This window comes from Grampus griseus (assembly GCF_964374135.1).
Source record: "Grampus griseus genome assembly, chromosome: X".
Taxonomy (NCBI): Eukaryota; Metazoa; Chordata; class Mammalia; order Artiodactyla; family Delphinidae; genus Grampus; species Grampus griseus.
In genome coordinates, this window is record NC_138999.1 from 3,888,130 (window position 1) to 3,909,746 (window position 21,617).

General features: G+C 42.2%; 1 protein-coding gene across 2 annotated transcripts in view; it reads right to left on the reverse strand.

Annotated features, from left to right (window-relative positions):
* Positions 1-20,330, reverse strand: part of LOC309839093 (neuroligin-4, X-linked) — a gene marked incomplete at both ends in the record, with an annotated part of 267,724 nt that extends 247,394 nt beyond the window's left edge. For both annotated transcript variants that reach the window (XM_082680635.1, XM_082680634.1), the window contains one exon: positions 19,859-20,330. In XM_082680635.1, coding sequence (XP_082536761.1) covers positions 19,859-20,330 — 472 coding nt within the window. The remainder of the gene's footprint in view (positions 1-19,858) is intronic.
* Positions 20,331-21,617: the final 1,287 nt, after the last annotated feature.

Sequence of the window (21,617 nt, forward strand, 5' to 3'; positions counted from 1 at the left end):
TTCTTTTCACACAACCTGCTATGTTGTTTTTCCAAAAAACATGCTTTTGCATATACCAATTTAGAAAAATGCCTACCAAGAAAAGTCATGCATACACCATAAAACTCTTAAAAGAGAACACAGGCAAAACATTCTCTGAGATAAATCATAGCAATGATTTCTTGTATCAGTCTCCCAAGACAAAAGTAATAAGAGCATAAATGAACAAATGGGACCTAATCAAACTTAAAAGCTTTTGCACAGCAAAGGAAATCATCAACAAAACAAAAAGACAACCTACGGAATGGGAGAAAATATTTGCAAACAATGCAACCAGCAAGGGGTTAATGTCCAAAATATACAAACAGCTCACACAACTCAATATCAAAAAAAAAAAAGAAACAGTTAAAAAAAAAAAAAATGGGCAGAAGACCCAAGTAAATATTTTTCCAAAGGAGACATACAGATGGCCAACAAGCACATGAAAAGATGCTCAACATTGCTAATTATTAGAGAAATGCAAATCAAAACTGCAATGAGGTACTACCTCACACTGGTCACAATGGCCAAAAAGTCTACAAATAATAAATGCTGGAGAGGGTGTGGAGAAAAGGGAACCCTCCTACACTGTTGGTGAGAATGTAAATTGGTGCAGCCACTGTGGAAAACTAAAAAACTAAAAATAGAACTACCGTATGATCCAGCAATCCCACTCCTGGGCTTATATACAGAAAAGAGGAAAACTCTAGTTCGAAAAGATATATGTACCCCAATGTCCATAGCAGCACTTTTTACAACAGCCAAGACATGGAAACAACCCAAGTGCCCATCAACAGACAATTGGTTTAAGAAGATGTGATATATACACACAAACGCTGAAATATTACTCGGGCAGCAAGAAGAATGAAATATTGCCATTGGCAGCAACATAGATGGACCTAGAAATGATCATACTAAGTGTCGTAAGTCAGACAGAGAAAGACAGATATTATACGACATCAATTATACGTGGAATCTAAAAAAATTGTACAAATGCACTTACAAAACATAAACAGACTCAGACATGGAAAACGAACTTACGGTTACCAATGGGGAAAGGTGAGAGGGACAAATTAGGAGCTTGGGATTAACAGATACAAACTACTACACATAAAATAGATAAACAACAAGGACCTATTGTATAGCACAGGGAACTATATTCAACAACAAGGACCTATTGTACAGCACAGGGAACTATACTCAACATCTTGTAATAACCTATAATGGAAAAGAATCTGAAATATATAAAACGGAATCACTTTGCTGTATACCTGAAAGTAACACAATATCGTAAATCAACAAAAAAAGTCATGCATACACATTACTTTGGGCATACAATATTGTTTTATTACATCTTTGCTGATATTATAGGTGAAACTGTGTTTTCTTTTATTAAATCACATTTAATTACTCTTAAGAAAATTACATAGGCAAGAGTCAGACAGACTTAAAGCCAAATTCTGGTTTTTTCCTTTTACAAACTGGCCAACTTAGATAAAGTATGAACCACCCCCGGCTTCACTTTCCTCATTTGTGACATGGTATTTTGGAGTGCTATTAGGTGTCCTCACTGATAGAGGATGCCCAAGTTTTAAAGCAAAGTGTCTGCTATACAAGCTCACTCACTGAATGCCACCTACTATCATCTTCATTACCATCACCATCATCAACACCCTCCTCACCTCTCTCACTGTCATTATCATGTCCATCATCACAGTCATCATCACCATGACCACCACCACAATTGTCAACACAAAAGCATCATCTTCATTGCCGTCATCAACACCACCATCAGTAGCATGAAAATTATGACCGTCACTATCATCAGCATCATCACTACCACCATCATTATCACCATCAACCTCTTCATTGCCATCATCACCATCATGGTATCATCATCTCCGTCACCCTCATCTCGTCATCATCACCATCACCATCTTCATTGCTATCAATAACACCATCATCAGTATCATGAAAATTATGATCATCACCATCATCACCACCATCATCATCACCATCATGGTATCATCATCTCCGTCACCCTCATCTCATCATCATCACCACCACCATCATCATCGTTATCATCACCATTATCTTTCTCATTGCTCTCAAACTCAGCATCATCACCAGCATCACTACCACCAGGATCATCTATTATTATTACTACTACTACGATTATTATCTATATTTATTCATCTATGGGTTGGTTGTTCACTTTGGTCACTGGGATGTTAGTCTTTTATTTAAACGCATTTGATTTTAAAGATCTACCCAAATAAACCCTTGTTGCATGTCCATTAATTAAACTGCCTACAGATACAGTTTACAGCTAGATCCCCTAGGAGGTCACTTCAAAAAGCTACCCTAGGGTAGGCTATTTGGACCATGGTTTCCTAATTATCTCATCGTTTTTCCCTATTTTATTCCTAATGGCAGAAAGGAGTATTTGTTTACACTTGGTTTAGAAATGTGTCAGGTCGAATTTTCCGAGGTCCTTTCTGTGCCTATTATTCATACAATTTCCCATATCACGAAACATATGATATTCAAGTAGTGATATAACAGGACTATTATTATTATATATAAACACATCTTGTTCATGACTATTATAGAAAAGATCTTTGTCAGCATCACCTTTGGGATCATTACAATGCATATTCTTGGGGCCCATCTGTCATCATCGTCTTCAGGGTCATTAAAATGCAGATTCCTGGGGCCCACTCCGCCAAGTTAGTGAGCCAGTGGGGGCCTGGATGAAGCCCAGGAATCTGCGTGTGAAGAACTTCCTGGTTAGTTTGGAGACAACTGCTCTGTAGCGTGACCCTCTGGACTCCGTCCTGCACGTCTGTGTGTTAACTAGGCGATTCTCAAATGACTTCATGAAGGTATTTCTTTACCTCAAAGGTCAGCAAACTTTTTCTATAAAGGACAAGATAATACGTACTTTAGATTTTCAACCTATATGGCCTGTTTTGCAGTTATTCAACCCTGCCACTGTAGTGTGACAGCAGCCACAGAAAATGGGCCAATTATTGGGTGACGTTTTTTGCAAAGAGAGGCAGTAGCAGCCTCTGTGTTATACTGTCCACTCCTGCTTCACGTTTTCTGCAAGGCAGTGAGGCCCTCTTTTAGCGCAACACTTGTCCTTGCTGGGCTTCTCAATTTTCGTAAGAGCACATCTGTTGATATTCTCGGTAGCCCAGTTGATGACAGAGCACGCTGCTGTGCAACTAACTGATCACAGGAGCTGCACTTCGTGTGCTTGAGCAAAGACGTCCAATTCACTCACTCGGTCTTTTAAACAATGCTCAGCTCAGAGAATCGATATGACCATCAGCCTCTGGGCTCCATCCTTGAACACGTGATTCATGCTCCACACAGCCATTCGGTCAATCACTTGTCCTTCCAATTCTTCCTTAGCGTATTCTGACCCTGTGAGTCTGGGTGGGACCACATTCAGCAAAGTGGCCTGACAATTAGAAGCTGCCCAATAAGTAATCCACTGAACGCATGAATCCAAGGAAAAACTGTGTATGTGTTAATGTCAGGGCCCGTAGAGTAGGAAATGTTAACAAACAAAGCCACAGAAAGTCAGTGATGTAAGGTTACTAGTGGTCCCTCCTTGGATTTACAGAGCTGCAGGACAGAAGACCAGGTTTGACCACCATCCTGAGACCACCATCCTGAGGAGCCGCCCACCTCAAACCCTCACAAGAAAAGCTCAATGGCCAGCAAGCAGCAGCGGGGTATGACCTCCTGTGCTCCTTGCAGAATCCCCTAATAGAGAACGGAGGAAATGAACTAACTTGTCAACCAATTTCCCAACAGCCGCCCACCACCCCCCACTGCAACTTCTCCCGTTAAAGGCTTAGGCTGAAATTCGTTCAAATACAGTTTCACTTTCCGCCAGGTCAATTCCCTAAATTGGCTGATCCTTCAGCACATCCAACCCTTTCGCTGGAATTTTTTTTTTTTTTTTTTTTTGGCTGCACCAAGAGGCCTGCGGGATCTTAGTCTCCCGACCAAGGACTGAACCCGTGCCCCCAGCAGTGAAAGCGCACAGTGCCAACCACTGGACCACCAGGCAAGTCCCTAGCTGGAACTCTTAAAATAAATGGTGGGCAGATCAGGTTCCACCCTGTCCTAACCCGTCTGCCCCATGTCAGGTCATGTTTTCCACCTGGAGTTACAGCGTATGTTACCCCGGATTCTGCCATCAGCAAACACATTCCAGACCCAGAAGTGTCTCTGGAGTGTGATGCCCAATGTGGCTCATGTCTCAACTTCCTCCTCGGCTGGATGTTCCTGTCACTTTATATTTATGTAACCAAGAGGTCCAGATACTTACCAAACAGCAGTTAACGCCTCATAAGCGAGGTTTCTCATTTTCAAATCTCTAGGTCCTTCTTTTGGCTGAAAAGAGACCAGTCTAGGGAAGGCTTTGCCACCCAGGCTCACTTCCTATCCCATTACGCCACACGACTCTTTCTTGTCTGGTTACTATCCCGAGTATGAGGAGTAACAATGAACATCAATGAGTTCTGCTTGCTCAGCATTCGATTTCCCTTTGGAGAACCGTCTTTTCTGAATCTCCCCTAAGCTAATTTCCTGCTGGACTCACCCATCCCTCTTCCCCATCCAGAAATGTCTACCTAACCCAGGCCATGCCAATCCAAGGGACTCTTGCCTCTAGATATGGAAATTGGTTCAAAGTTGGCCTGTGACCCAAGCTGGGTCAAAAAAAAATCATCCCCAGGCCAATACGCTTCTCTGAGTTCAATGGTGACATCACAGGGAAATGCCGGTGACCATTTTTTGCCACCAAATGAAGAGAGCCTCTCTGAGAAGAAAGTCAACATAGAGAAAGAAAGATGAACCCAACCTTTCCGGTGACTAATGGCAATGATTCAGATCCGAGAGCACCATCTCTGAAGCTACAACCACTGCTAGAACTCTCAGTGCATAGACCCAACGAATCCCTTTTTCCCCTTAAGTGAACTGAACTTGAATTTACTTCACTTGCCATCTAAACATTTCTAAGTAATAACCAGTTTGATGAGCTCAAAATCCACATCCCTCCAACCAGTGGGACTTGAGTTATAATTTGGCCAAGTTTTGAAATCCATTTATTTTACCTATCACGTTTGCATCCATTATTGAACGCTTCATAAAAAATGAGCACACACCTAAATGGCTTACAGCCATCTATTTTTTTTTATCACAGTTTCTGTGAGTCCAGGTACAGCTTCACTGGGTTCTCTGTTTGAGCATCTCTCACGAGGCTTCCAACGAAGGCGTTGGCCAGAGCTGGGGTCTCTTCTGAAATCCGAGTGACTGGGCAAGATCAGATTGCAAGCTCATGGCTGGATTCAGTTCTTTGCAGCCTGGTGAGCTGAGGGCTTCAGTTCCTTGCTGGCTGTCGAGCAGACGCAGCCTTCCGTTTCCTTCCATGGGGATCTTTCCAACATGGCAGTTGATTCCAACAAAGCATGAAAACCAAAAAGGCAACAGAAATGATCTGCTAGTAAGACATAAATTCCAAGCCAGTGCAATGTAATCACGGCACTGACATCCTATCCCCTCCATCGTGTCCCATTGGTTACAGAAGTCCTATGTCCTGCCCACCCTCAAGTAGAGGGAACTCCACAAGGGCATGACTACCAGGACACCGGGGTAACGCGAGGCCTTGCTGAGTCAGTCCACCACACACGTCTACACCAAGTGGTGGTGATGCCTGGAACTTTCCAGGGAAAGATGAGAACACTTAGGGCCTGACAGATATGGACTGAGATGCCTCAGAGGGAAGAGCTGGGCCTGCTGATGGCCTGAAGTTGATTCTCAAAGAAGAGAAGGAAGTATAGGATGCAGTAGTAGGATGAGTCTTTCCTCAGGAACGAGAGTTCAGTAGAAGGATGTCAAGTTCATTTTCTGGATCATTAGTGCATAGAATCTTCCATGTGGAAAACCACTGCCTTGAGGGATGGGAAGCCAAGATGTTCTTCACTGGTGAGGAGAGGGGGAGAAGACATCCAGGAGACCACGAGGGTGTCAGGAGAGCTTCCCAAAGACAGAGACGGTTTTAGGAACCGTGAACGTGGACGACAGCTGTTCTAGCTTCTTCTGGCCGAGACAGGAGGTAAAGACAGAAAACAAAAAGTCCACGTTGTATTAAGATTGCTAGCACTATTGGGACAAATGACTGCCAACTGGGTGGCTTAAATCAACAGAAATTTAAAGGTCACACTGTTCTGCAGGACAGACATCCAATATTAAGGAGTCAACAGGGTTGGTTCCCTCTGTAGGCTCTCAGGGAGACTCTGTTCCTTGCCTGTGTCTCAGCTCTGAGTTTTTGGTGTTTTTCATCAATCCTTGGTGGGTTTGGGCTTGGAGGTGCATCTCTCCAATCTCTGCGTCTCTGCCTCCATCTTCCCGTGGTCTCCTCCCTGGGAATCTCTGCTGTCTTCATTCTGTTCTCCTCTTCCCCCCTCTACTCCCTCTTCCTTCTCCTCCTCCTTTTTCTCCTCCTTCTTCCAATTTAAGCACTCAATACCTATTTATTAAATTCACCATTTGGTCACAGTGCAGCTGTGCACACCTGTGCTAAGATTCTAAGATCCAGTCTCTTGCTTTTAAGAGCCTTTTTCCCAAGAGAGACAAGAAGGACAAAGTGTTCTTGGTGATGTGTTTGACTATCTTTCCTAGGAAGGAAAGATTTAGTTTCTTTCTGACACGTTGAGGAAAACTCCACTTGGATTCCACGGGCGAAGCTTCAGAGAGAAGGTCTGGCTTCCTGGAAGTTTGTGTTTTCTTTTTATGGAGTCCTAGACATGAAAGAAGTGAGACTTACAGCGCTCTTTTTCTTCTTCTCCCACTCCCAATACCCACCTCTGGTAACCATCAATCTGTTCTCAGTAACTATGAGCTTGGCTTTTTTGTTTTTTGTGGGGTTTTTTTGGGGGTGGGGGTTAGATTTCACATATAAGTGAAAAATACAGTATTTGTCTTTGTCTGACTTACTTCACTTAGCATAATGCCATTGAGATCTGTCCACATTGTTGCAAATGGCAGGGTTTCCTTCTTTTAATGGCTGAATAATATTCCAATGTATATATATCACATCTTCTTTCTCCACTCATCCATCAATGAGCACTAGACTGTTTCCATATCTTGGCTATTGTAAATAGTGCTGCAATGAACATGGGAGTGCAGATATCTTTCCAAGTTAGTATTTTTGCTTTCTTTGGATAAATACCCAGAAGTGGGTTTGCTGGATCATATGGGAGTTCTATTTTATTTTTTTGAGGAACCTCCATACTGTTCTCCATAGTGGCTGCACCAATTTACATTCCCACCAACAGTGCAGGAGGGCTCCCTTGTCTCCACACCCTCGCCAACACTTTGTCTTTTCAATAGTAGCCATTCTAACAGGTGTGAAGCGATATCTCGTAGTTCTGATTTGCATTTCCTTGATGAGTAATGATGTTGAGCATCTTTTCAAGTACCTGTTGGCCATCTGTATGTCTTCAGAAAAGGTCTATTCAGATCTTCTGCCCATTTTTAAATTGAATTTTTTTTTTTTTTTTTAACAAATATGGTGTCTTAAAAGGACATCAGTCATAAGGACACCAGTCTTAATAAGGACACCAGTCGTAATAGATTTAGGGTCCTGGCTAATACAGTATGACCTCATCTTACCTTGATTACATTTGCAAAAGCCCTATTTTCAAATAAGGTGACATTCATAAGTACTGGGGGGGGGGTTAGAACGTCAACATATCTTTTGGCAGGGGACACAATTCTACCCATAACTCAGGTCAACTCAGAACCTGTGACAAGAGAAAAGTCTGAAGACTACATACCCACAGCATAGTCCGTAAAAGTCTTTAAAAGATTCCGACTGGTATTCTGCAGTCTTAGAATAACCATTTCATATCTCACAAACCCCCAAATTCCTCACAGCACCTTCTCATAGCTTATCTAATTTAAATCATGACCACAGCAATAATAAAAACAACTACACAATCTTCATTTGAAGAAAATGCTAGAGGAAGTTCATTTCCGCCTAAGTCTACAGAAAGGCATATGAGATGTTGAACACTTTTCCAACCTGTGAACTTTAATTAACTTCTTGGAAATGATTCTACCTCCATTAAATCAAATTATAGATGATTGCGTTTATTTTTTTAATTTATTAATTAATTTATTTTTGGCTGCGTTGGGTCTTTGTTGCTGCACGTGGGCTTTCTCTAGTTGCGGCGAGCGGGGGCTACTCTTCGTTGCGGTGTGTGGGCTTCTCATTGCGGTGGCTTATCTTGTTGAGGAGCACAGGCTCTGGGCGCGCGGGCTTCAGGAGTTGTGGCATGTGGGCTCAGTAGTTGTGGCTCGCAGGTTCTAGAGTACAGGCTCAGTAGTTGTGGTGCCCAGGCTTAGGTGCTCTGCGGCATGTGGGATCTTCCCGGACCAGGACTCGAACCCATGTCCCCTGTGCTGGCAGGCAGACTCCCAACCACTGCACCACCAAGGAAGCCCAAGACGACTGCATTTAAAATCAGGCAACCTATGGCGTTCCCCAAACTAGGAACCCATTACTGTGTTGGCCATTCCATCACAATTTTCCACCTCCTTCCCTTGTAACACCTCCGGGACTTTGTATTTCAGGGAAACATGCAGTAAAGAGATTTTGGCTGGGCTGCAGCTGGTAATTCTTGTGCAGGCAACGTCCTGTGAGAAAATCCAAGCCTCAGCTGCAAATTTCTTCATCCTGGCACATGCGATCCGTTTGCTGTAGGAAGCAGAGGGATCGTATTTTCTTTCATGTTCTAACTCGTACTGTAAAATATATTATTGTTTTCTAAAAAAAATTATGAAAACATGCAGTTTCAAGTTCAATATACATGAGCCAAGAGCTGAAGGCATTTGCCAAAGAAAAAAACTAACATGAACTCCAGGTATATGCAACACATATCATGATTTGAGAGCAAATGCATGCCTATGGGTTGACATCGGCAATAATTCTTGGTTCCAAGACATCCACCTAAGAGTAAGACACTCAATTGATAGGCTCTCCACAGTTGGCTAGGGAAGAGGATGAGAGGGTCCTAAAGGCATCTGCAGGAGGAAATGAAGCCTGCTGAGAATGCTTGCAAGAGACAAGGTGGAACACAATATCTTGTCTTCAAAGATTTCCAAAGCAAGAGGCTGGGAGAGGAAGGAATCCAGTTGGCTTTGCTTTAGCTCTGTTGGTAGAGATGGCACACGGATAGATCACCAGCCCTTTCCAACGGTGAAAGGAACTCCCTTACAAACCTGCCAACGTCTTCATCGGCCAGCTCCAAAAAGGGCTGCATGTCCAGGAACTGTCCGTCGTCCATTTGACCCATACATTCGAGTAGATGGTTCATTAAGTTCACAAATGCTTTCAAAGGTTTACAGTCTCCTGGGGGTGTAGCCTTGTAAAATGATTGGAGTGAAGCTCTAGGAATACGGAGAAGGATGTTTCACCTCTGATTACGACTTCAGGGGGTTAATGACCAGAGGAATACTGCATTGAGAAAGTCTGGGTGAAATGGGTCCCACAGCTCCTTCTATGTGGAAGATTTCACAATTCTGTGATTTATGTGCTAGTTGATGCCATCACTCACCCCCAGGTAATATGATGATTGGGTAGTAGGATATTCAATGTACCACAATCGCTTTCTTTGGAAAAAATGCATGAGATGCAAACATCCTTGTACAACGTGCTACAGTGGAATCTGATCTCATTATCTGATTTAAACTCAGAAGGAAATATCTAATCTAAGCTAATATGTTTTTACCAGTGTAATTTTCTTAGGGAAGATACAGTTTTCTAAGGTTTAATACTCTATTTTTAAATCTAAACTACTTTTTTAAAACACACAAAATATTATAGCAATATCACATTAGTTATCCGGAGGTACGCATTATAAAATATAGAGTTATGAAAGTATTTCACTAGGCAAAAATTTGGGGGGAGCAGTAAAGCTTTTAATGATTTTTTTAAAAAATTCCAGGCGATAAGTACATCTGAATTTGGTAAGAAAGGAACCTCGTGTTCTTTGATTTAACCTTACTGCACAGTCTATTGAGAAGAAAAATATGCATTAGCATTCCTTTGGATGGAATTCCATTTATGAATCCTCCAATGTCGAAAATATAACAATGCAAATGCAAAGTGAGTACTCTGCGTGTTAAACTATACCATCAAAGCACCTTCCTATAGTTCTGTCATGATTTTATCCCTCCCTCTTTCCCCATTTTATACTTTTTATGTCTTGGTCCATCTAGAGAAGCAACAAATAAGCTTCATTTGGGGGGATTCAGAAAGCCCTTCTTCATTCCACAACACAGGAGTATATGCCTTGGATATCCATCTCAAGATTGGTGGAAACCTTTCCATCATGGCTCCTCAATGGAAAACATAAATTTCAAACTGTTTTCTTTTTTCTTTTTCTTTTCGTGGAAACGTAAAGCATTCCCTGCTTAAATTCACTGCGCCAACGGATCCGTTTCTGAAACTTTAGTTTTTGTTCGGACTCATTTACTTTCCCATCAAAGGGCTTACATTTCTTTACGTCACCTCTTGGACTTACCCAAAGCCCTGCATATGTTAAATGCAAATAGTGATTTATCAATATTTTTCAATGAATCACCTAAAAAAGGCTGTAAAGAGAATAAGGAATGGAGGAGAGACGAAAACACACAAAGAATCAGAGTTGGGACCTGGAGATCCATAGACTATCTGGCTGGGGTTAGAACTACAGTGTACACATGGGATGTGTAGATAGGGTAGATGGGATGTCAGGTGAATATGCTCATTTTTTGATGGAATGATGGATTATGTCATGTCATAAAACAGATAGAACAGAACATTGCTCAAAGCATACATTTTAAAGAAAACTGATAGCAGTGTTCCGGAACATGTAATTTTCAGATTGCGTCAAAACCAACTACAAAAGCTCCTTTGCTTGAGACAAATCAATGTCTTTCAGTGTTCCTCTCTTTCTGATGGGAACACACACTCTTCCCCAGGGCAAACTTGACTACTGTATACACAACCACATTCACAACGGATGAGCGAGCATCTTGATTAAGGTAAACTTCAGAGGGCTTGGAATTCAGAGAGGAAGGCAGAGTCTCGTCATCTCCATGTGCTTTTTGGCTTTTTCCAGAAAATTGTAACACACTGGATCTTAAAGGAATCACGGATGTTTTTTCCTGTGGGCTTTCTTCCAACATCCTACACACAAACACCGCCACGCAGACACACACACACACCCCACAAACTATATACCAATGTCAGTCATCACCACTCAAAATAATCAGACATGTGAAATCTAACAAGAAAAATTCTTTTCATTTTTTTTTTCTGTTTCCAGTTGTGGAAACTCACTTCGCCAAGCCTAAATAGAATATTCGATTGAATTAATAAGACAGAGACTACCGTGTCTCTCGTCTTCATTTTGTCTTAACAAGTGGTTAGCACATGAACAGATCACTCTTTTTCAGACTCTCTCTCTGCCTCGGTTGCCTGTGAGTTCCTGGATGATGTGTAGGTCTGATTTATTTACGCAGGGCTGCTGAAGACAGCCTGGTTTAGGAAAACCAAACAACAGACTAGATAGACAGGAACCTACTCCCCACCTGGGCACTCAAGGAACTTCAGGGTTCGAATGACAGATACTGTAATGAGATGAACACTGAATTACCCGAACATTAAAGTTATAAGAACAGACTAATTTTTTTCTTTTATAATCATTTCTTACACAGGAGCTTACTCCAAAATCACTATAACCCTAATATTCACAGGAAGTACAGTACTATTATTATTTATAACTGAGGTCACTCAATGTTAAAAAGGTTGAAGGCTTTGCCAACACAGTATGCAAAAGAAACAACAGGGTCCAAACCAGCAGTGTCTTTGGCAACAAATGACGCTATTACATGTCCTGGGGGCGCGACTGCACAAGTAAATAAGGAGGAGATTTCTGGACACTGACACATACTCGAGCAGACTAACTGCACCTCAACTTTCTATCTTGAACAGTTTGTTTGCAAAGTTTATAGTACGCATCCATAGCAAAGGGGGTTTTTAATACATCCTAAGTCATTTGGACTTGTTCTAATTGTGAAAAAACTTACAAATTGCTAACGGAATTGAGTTAAAACTCATGTTTTCGAAAAGGACAAGTGTAAGGGAAAATTTTCTTCTTTAGAGAACAGTTTTTCTGAATTCCTCTAACAAGTACAAGGCACACTGACCAAATAGCATTATTCATAATATACATAATTTCTAAACCCACCACGGGATTATTTTTCTGTTGGTGAATCTCTTAAGCTGGGAGAGAAACACATGTTGTCAGAAATCTACTCTAGTTTAACCGTGTTCACAAAATACTAAATTCTTTTCAATTAATCCTTGTCAGGGAGATACTTATTAAATAATCTTTCCTAATTATCTTCACTTACAAGCCACGGTCTACACAGCATCAAAAATCCCCCCTGACAGATGAAAATGGGAATCAGTTATTGATTTTCACATAGCTGCCTGCTGATGTGGACTGGCTGAAACATCTTTCTCACTGTGTTAACTTGGTCAGCTTTTAGTTTTTGCCACTAAAACTAAACTTTGCCACTCTGCCTACAACTATGCCACTCTGCCTGCAACCGAACTAGACTTTGCCACTCTGCATACAACCGAACTATTTGTGACGTGATGAAAAGAGAAAGGCAATTAATGTTTCCGTTATCTCACAGAAAAAAATAGTGCTATTGTCGGTGGATGTTCTCAGATCCTCTTCCAAGAAATGAATTTTAATGCTTTCTTGATGATTAATTTCTGTACTTCAAACAGGATGCTAAAAAATCCGTTTGACAGCTCAGGCTAAAAAAGATAAAGCTTAGGAATAAAGCAGAACAAGATAATACTCTGCTCTTTAAAAAAAAAAAATGCCATTCCGGAAATAATGCCATTTGCAGCGACATGGTTGGAGCGACAGATTATCATACTAAGTAAGTCAGACAGAGACAAATATGATATCACTTATATGTGGAATCTAAAATACTACACAAATGACCTTATCTACAAAACAGAAACAGACTCACAGACAGAGAGGACAGACTTGTGGTGGCCAAGGGGGAGGGGGATGGAGGAGGGATGGTCTGGGAGTTTGGGATTAGCAGATGCAAGCTATCATATATAGAATGGATAAACAACAAGGTCCCACTTTAGAGCACAGGGAACTATATTCAGTATCCTGTGATAAACCAAATGGAAATGAATATGAAAAAGAATATGTATGTATAACTGAGTCACTTTGCTGTATGGCAGAAATTAACACAACATTGTAAATCAACTATACCTTCTATTTTAAAAATGCCACTCCTCAAAATTCCCTTTTGTTAAAGCCATACTGCGAACTGTCAGAAGTGATGGATGCTTGGTCCTGTTTCTTAAGCTGACCCCTCCAATACTACAGTAATTACTTATGTTAGAGACAATACACATGTATTATGTACTGGACGTTATATTAGACCAATATGCATATGCAAATTAGCTGAAAAGTTCTGTTTCTCTTTTCTACTATTACCTATGCTCCACTAACATCAGATTACAGAGTCGTTATAGGTACAAGATACTAGACAAAGCACTTCATATGGATTAATACCTTAAATCTCCCAGCTCATCTTTATTTTACACGCAAGGAAACTGAGGCATGTACTAGCCAAGGAACTTGTCCATAATCACTCAACTGGTAAGGGAACAGGCTGGCATTTGCCCCCTGGCAGGCAAGTTCCTGACCAATCCTCCAAGCTGAGCTGAAAGAGTGAACCGAATTGACACTAGAAAGGGTACAGAAAACGTGTCTGCACCCCTCATGTTCATAGGGGTCCATAGGTTGTTTCCAAGCAATGGAAACAACCTAAGTGTCCTTCTGTGCGTGGACAGGTAAAGAATTTGTGGTGTAGTTACACAATGGAATATCACTGAGCCATAAAAAAGGAAATTCCTGCTGTTTGTGGTAACGTGGATGGACCCTGATGGCATCATGCTAAGTGACATTAGGAAATGGCAAACACTGTATTCACTCCTGTGTGGACTCTACACAAAAAACACATGATATCACTTATACGTAGAATCTCAAAAAAATATTACAAATGAACTTATTTACAAAACAGAAACAGAGTCACAGATGTAGAAAACAAACTCAGGGTTACCAACAAGGGGGAAACCGGGGGAGGGGTAAATTGGGAGACTGGGATTGACATATACACAACTGTATATAAAACAGATAACTAATAAGGACCTACTGTAGAGCCCAGGGAGCTCTACTCAATCCTCTGTAATGGCCTCTATGGGAAAAGAATCTAAAAAAGAGTGGCTCTATGTATACGGATAACTGATTCACTCTGCTGTACACCTGAAACTAACACAACATTGTAAGTCAGCTGTACTCCAATAAAAAATTGATTGAAAAAATAAACAAAAAACAAAACCACCCAACTCGTAGAAAAAGAGATCAGATTTGTTGCAGCCAAAGGTGGGGGTAGAGGAATGGGGGATTGAATGAAGGTGGTTGAAAGGTACAAACACCAGTTCCACGACAAGTAAGTACTAGGGGTATAAAGTACAGTGCTGATGACTCTAGTCACCACTGCTCTAGGAGATACAGCAAAGTTACAAAGAAAGTAAATCCTAAGACTTCTCATCATGAGGAAAAAACTTTTCCTTTTTTTTCTTTTTCCCATACCTGTACGAGAGGACGTATGTTAGCCGAAACTACTGTGATCGTTTCACGATATGCGGAAACCATACCATCATGCTGTCCCCCTTAAACCTGTACAGCAATAGATGTCAACTATATCTCAATAAAACCGGGGGGCGGGTAAGAATTAACTGACATTCTGTCAAATAAATTCATCAATAAGTTATTTTTTTAAAGAACAGAGAATCACTTTCCCCATAACAGATCAGATCTTGAGGTCTAGAGGGAAGGAATGGGGAGCCCAAAAGATTTTGCCAACACAGAAGAAGACATTTAGAGGTACAGCTGCCATCGTGAGGGACATTTTGCAGAGACAGATGAGAAAAGACGACCATTTGGATGTTTTGGTCTATGCCATTCACTGACACCTACTCTGGACATCTGTTTTAGATGCCTGGGAAATCTTAAATACCCGTTCATTATGTTCCTGTGTAAAATCAGTGAATCTTTTGAATATGACATTTAGTAAGAGTCGCCATAAATCTGTTCTAAAACGAGGAGCCAAAAGTTGGGTGTCTACTTTCTACAGGTTAAACCTCAAATCTGCAAAATATCCACCCCCCAACGGGAACCAACTTTGTCTCCTTGATATATATAAGGGAAAGCAGCAAATGTTACCGACCCACTGCTAAAATGAGTGTGGGGGTTGCTTGTTTTTTAACCAGTTATTCTGGAGGTCGAAAGGGTAACAAACGAATTAGCATCTCAGAATGGGCAGCAACTCAGAAAGCTCAGAACAACTCTTCAGTGCTGTGTATGTTGCTTTCAATTAGGGTATTTATATTAAAGGCTGGCAAAACTCTATGAGTTTCCATTGCTGCTGTGACAAATTGGCACCAATGTTGCGGCTTCGAGTGGCAGATATTCAGGATCTTAGAGTTCTGAAGGTCAGAGTTCCACTGGGCTAAAACTGAGGGGTGGGCAGGGCTGTGCTCCTCTCTGGGGCTCAAGGACAGAACCCATCTCTTGTCTTTTCCAGCTTCGACAGGCTTCAGGGTTCCTCAACTCTTGGTTCCGCCTTGTCCTCAAAGGCAGCCATGGCCACTGTGCCTTTTTTCCATTGCTTCCCTCTGGCCCTCATCACCTTTTCTGCTTCCCTTATTCACAACAGAGCGTCTTTGTTATTAAATATGGACCCACCCAGATAAACCAGAATATATTCCCTCCATCTTAAAGTCAATGGATAAGCAAATACCGTAACAATAGGGACAGAGTAAAGGGACAAAGTAGGTAATTAAATAGTTAATCCCACTAGGGGATTGGACGTAAAGGAAAAAGTATGGGAGACCCTGTAAGTTAATGATCACTCAAGAAAGCAGGCGTGCTGAGCCACAAAGCCAGGCAGCCTTATTAGCAACAAAACCATGCAACAGAAGCACAAGACACGCCCCAAAACAATAAAAAAAAAATGATGGCATGAGACCCACAGCCTGCCCAGTGAGCTCAGTAAGTTAATGACCCCTAGGACATGCTCTCTGCACACATAAAAAGCAATAGTTTATGAAACGGTGACATTTCAGAGTGAAAGACCCTCCCTGTACTGAGACCTGAAATAATTCTTCCATGTGCCATGACAGTCCCAGCTTGACCATGTGGGGGACAAGAAAACTCCCCTGCCTGATGTGGTGGACAAGCTAAGGACGGAAGCCTGACGTCTACCCAAGAATGAGGAAGAGGGTGGTCTTCTCCCCCTCCCCACTTCTCCTTTGGTTATAAAACTGCAGCCCAGGGATTCCCTGCTGGCGCAGTAGTTGAGAATCCACCTGCCGATGCAGGGGATACGGGTTCGTGCCCTGGTCCGGGAAGATCCCACATGCCGCGGAGTGGCTGGGCCCGTAAGCCATGGCCGCTGAACCTGTGCGTCCGGAGCCTGTGCTCCGCAACGAGAGAGGCCACAACAGTGAGAGGCCCACGTACCGCCAAAAAAAAAAAAAAAACTGCAGCCCACTAAGTTCTCAGTGGCTCACAGCACCCTCTCACCTACCTGCTTGTAAGCCTCACAAGTGTCCTATTCTAATAATCACTTCTTATCTATCACTTTGCCTCTCACTGAACTCCTATTTTTCTTTTTAATATTTATTTATTTATTTGGCTGTGCTGGGTCTTAGTTGTAGAATGCAGGACCTAGTTCCCTGACCAGGGATTGAACCCGGGCTCCCTGCATTGGGAGCACGGACTCTTAACCGCTAGACCACCAGGGAAGTCCCTTGCTGAATTCTTTCTGCACTGAGACATATAGAACCGGAGCTCCTCAGAGCCCGCCCGAAAATGCCACCTAGCGGTTTCAATTCCATCAGCAACCTTCATCCCCTTGGCCCTGTAAGGTAACATATTCAAAGGTTCCAGGGATTAGGACGTGCCCTTCTTTGGAGGAGGCATTGTTCTGCCTACAACAAGTCTCTGTGTGTCTCTCGAAATTAAGCATGCTTGTCTCTGTGGCCATGCCAACATGTGAAGCTTGACTAGCACAGGACAGGAACTCAGAACTATCATTGGTAGGGAAGTCAGATGGCCACACCGTTGGATGAATGCATCACGACAAATCTAAAACAAATACTGGAGTACCAGAGTGGAATATTGAATTCCAAATAGCCAATACGGCTGTGCACACCCTTAATGAAATGCACTGTTATGAATTAAGATATGCCCTAAAGCAAGGTCTTTGGAGAAATCAGCATGACGCCGTCATTTCCATGTGTTATTGTGCAAGTGGGGTTTATTCATTTAGCAATAACCAATAATTAAACATCTAAACCTCCATGTTGATTTACAAATGGATGCAAATCATCTATTTTTAAACCCTCAAAACTCCTGACCCAATAGGCTGTGATTTTCTGTTTCTGCAAACACACGGGCATATAGCTTCCCTCACCAGCAAAATTCCATTATGTATCTATCGTAGGGAGATCAAATTTACCTATTCAGCCCCTATTAGATTTCTGACTCTCCCGCCAAGATGCTGTGAGATATCGTGTGCCAGAGTGCTCTAAAAAGCCCAGAGGAATCAACAGGTAGCAGTGCCTTTATTCTTAAATTTAGATTGCTTCTCTAGTAGGCAGCTTTTTTCGCGTGTTTCTAGTCCCAAATTCCTATTCAATCCTGAACCACAAAGAAACGGCCGAATCGTTTATGGGGTCAGTCCACACAACTGCACATCTATGGGTCTGTCATCAGGGAAGCTACTGATTTGTCTTCCTGGGCGGTGTAACTGTACCCCGACCTCTCAGAAGCAGGCATTCTATTTGAAGTGCATCCCTTGTTTGGAAGGTGAACACTATAAAGTCACCAGTTCAGAGACACCAGCATATCAAATTTATGATGAAAGCAATTTTATTTTATTTTCTTTAAAGGTTTTTTGTTTGATGTGGACCATTTTTTAACATCTCTATTGAATTTGTTACAATATTGCTTCTGTTTTATGTTTGTTTGGTTGGTTTTCTTTTTTGGCCATGAGGCATGTGGGATCATAGCTCCCCGACCAGGGATCAAACCGCACCCCCTGCACTGGAAGGCAAAGTCTTAACCACTGGCCCGCCAGGGAAGTCCCATGAAAGCAATTTGAATCCTTTACCCTGTTTTGTTTCCACCACCCTGTCTTTGCTTCTTTTTATTCCTTTCTTTGAATAGTTCGTGATAAGAAAGACCATGACCCAGGTGGCTTTGAACTGAGAACACTAATTGGTTTGGGTGGGGTTATCCATCCTCTTACATATGCACCAAGCAGCTACTGAGCACTAGGGCAGCTCAGCACAGGGCATGGAAGTAAGGCGTCCAGTGTCGGTTTAACCCCTTGAACCCTATTCAAGACCTAGACTTTACAAGGTAATTGTGAGATCTGTCACCATAGTGACAATAGCCACATGCCAGACGCTACTAACATAATGAAGTTCAACCCTTTCACTTTCTCTGGGCATTCCTTGTCATCTCCCTAACAGACTGCCCCCATCCCGGTTTCTCGAGAAAGGTGCCCACGCCACCTCTTTGCATCTGCACGGAGAAAGAAATGTCATCATTTAGGGCAGGCTTTCAGCCAAAGCTCACTGACAAACATCTCCCAAGGATTAAAGGTAAAAAAAGGAAAAGAAATGTCTGCATGAAAGTTACCAAGGACAAGGACACACTTCAGTTTCTATAGTAGACAGTGGTGGCTATGATTCCTCTCAATTACTTTTTTTTAGGTTCCAGGAAGATTTCATTCTACGTTTTTCCTTCTCCTTGTACAAAAAAGAGCACATGCAAACAAGAAATGAGAAACGGACGTTCACTGTAGACTAACTTGAGTCTGGTTGGTCTTTAGCAAACATTTTAATTTAAGGTCTACTTGAACAAGGAGATATCCAAGTTTTACTAGTATTGGATTAAGTTAATATATGGAACATGATTGTTTTCACAGATTTTCAGTGTTGTGTTCTCCAAAAGAAAAAGGGCATTTTGTTCAAGCAAGAAAATCATTTTTCTAACGTAGTTAGAATCATCTGACGACACACATTTGCCATTTGATTGCAGTGAATATTGGCAGGAAATAAAGTCCAAATGTATATCAACAACATGGATTCTGAACAATCAAGTCCAATTGTTTTATCAAATATCCCTTGCTTGTGTATTTAAAACAATCAGTGGCTCCCTTTAAGACTCAAAAAGTGCTAATATCTTAAGGCATTAGAGCCAAAGGAACCATTCCTTGTATAATTTTCAGGTGCTCACTCCAGCACGCAAATGTTCTTAATTCTATTAGTTTCTCTAGATCCACTCCTTTACAGATGATTCAGGTATAACATAGAACACTATATGCTCAGACTGGTAATCACCTGCAAATCAAGACGACAGCAATGCTAAAAAGGCAATATATGGAAAGAATTAAGTCATTAATTATGATACTCTCCATCGATTAGACACTGCGTAAATTCAAGTCGAACAAGTGGTACATTACCGAGATAACTGAATATGAAAAAAAAAAGAATGGTTATAGAAAATACCAGGCACAGGACATTATACAACCCTCTTGGCAAATCTGAGGCTGAGCGAGCAGGTGTTTTCTGTTTAGAATAAGTACTTACCATCCTCCGTGGGCACATAGATATTCAAATAAAGGCAGTCTTCATTCTGATCTTGAACGTAGGTCATCAGAGTATCCAGATTGGCAGTAAACCAGATGGGCAGCATGTCATGCAAGAGAGACCGCTCATCCAGGTGCTGGGGGCACACGGCAGCAAACTGAGTGGCGTTCCGAACCCCAGTCCATGAGGAGGGGGGTTCCGGGGGCTGAAACCGCCTTTCCCCAGTAGGAGGCGAGGCATAAGGGACCCCCAAGTATTGCTCCACTGGACCCAAAATCTCATTGGGCAGCGGTGTTCTCAAGCCCCTGATTTTGCCGTAATTGGTGTTGACCACAGGATACTGCGCCTGGCTGTCGATGAGCGTGAACTTGATGGCCAGGGCAGTGATCCACAACAGGACGTTGGAGTTCACCATGACACAGACCGGGGTGAAGACCAGCGGAAGCCATAACAGTCCCTGGGGTCTCGACATGGTTCACCACCACATCCGCGGGCGTCCGTGCGATGCAACTCCAAGCAAAGCAAGCCGTGAAGGGAGCCTGCAGAGAGAGACGGCTTTCCAGGGACCAAGACCCTGGAGAGGGGAAGGGCTCGCTAGGAAGCCTCTTCGATGGGTCATAGACAGAGCCCGAGCTTAACAACAAACCCGGCGGTTTTCTCAGCAGCCCATTACAGGACAGCAGCCCTCTCTTAATCCTGGTGCCGAATTCCAGCCCGTGCGAGGCTCCAAGGAAGCGGTGACCATCCAACACCTCCCCGGGGCAGCGATCACTTAGGAGACCTCCAAGGCAGAGCGGTCAGCCTAATGGGAGAAAAAAGCAGACAAGGCTAAGGAAGGCAAGACCACTGCCACCAATGGCGTTTGCTGCGTCTTCCATGCAACCCTCAACATCACGCGAGGAAATCTCATTCACCGATGAATCTGTAGAGCGGCATCTGCGGGCAGTAGAATTTCGCCAGACAACCGCTTGTCTTAATTTCTACAGTGAGTCCTATCAGCAAGAACGATGCCAGTACTCCGGAAACATTCAAGTCTTTGTTCAATGAACAAACACACTGCCAAAAGTTACACACATTGCACAGATAACTGTACTGATGTCTCCTAATTGCACTATTATTGATAATATTAGCCCAGCAATGGATAGGCACTCCCAAAACACTGTTTCTCAGATGTTTAAGAAAACTGTCACTTTATACATAAAATAAACAAGGACCTACTGTATAGCACAGGGAACTATACTCGGTATTTTGTAATAACCTATATGGGAAAAGAATGGATATAGGTATATGTTTAACTGAATCACTGTGCTGTACACCTGAAACTCAACATTGTAAATCAACTATACTCCAATATAAAGTAAATATATTTTCTCCCATTCTGAGGGTTGTCTTTTCGTCCTGTTTATGGTTTCCTGTGCTGTGCAAATCCTTTTAAGTTTAATTAGGTCCCATTTGTTTATTTTTGTTTTTATTTTCATTACCCTAGGAGGTGGGTCAAAAAAGGTATCACTGTGATTTATGTCAAAGAGTGCTGCAAAGCAGAAACAGAGACACAGATGTAGAGAACAAACGTATGGATACCAAGTGGGGAAGGAGGGTGGGATGAACTGGGAGATTGGGATTGACATATATACACTACTATGCATAAAATAGCTAACTAATGAGAACCTACTGTATAGCACAGGGAACTCTACTCAATGCTCTGTGGTGACCTAAATGGGAAGGAAATCCAAAAAAGAGGGGACCTATGGATACATAG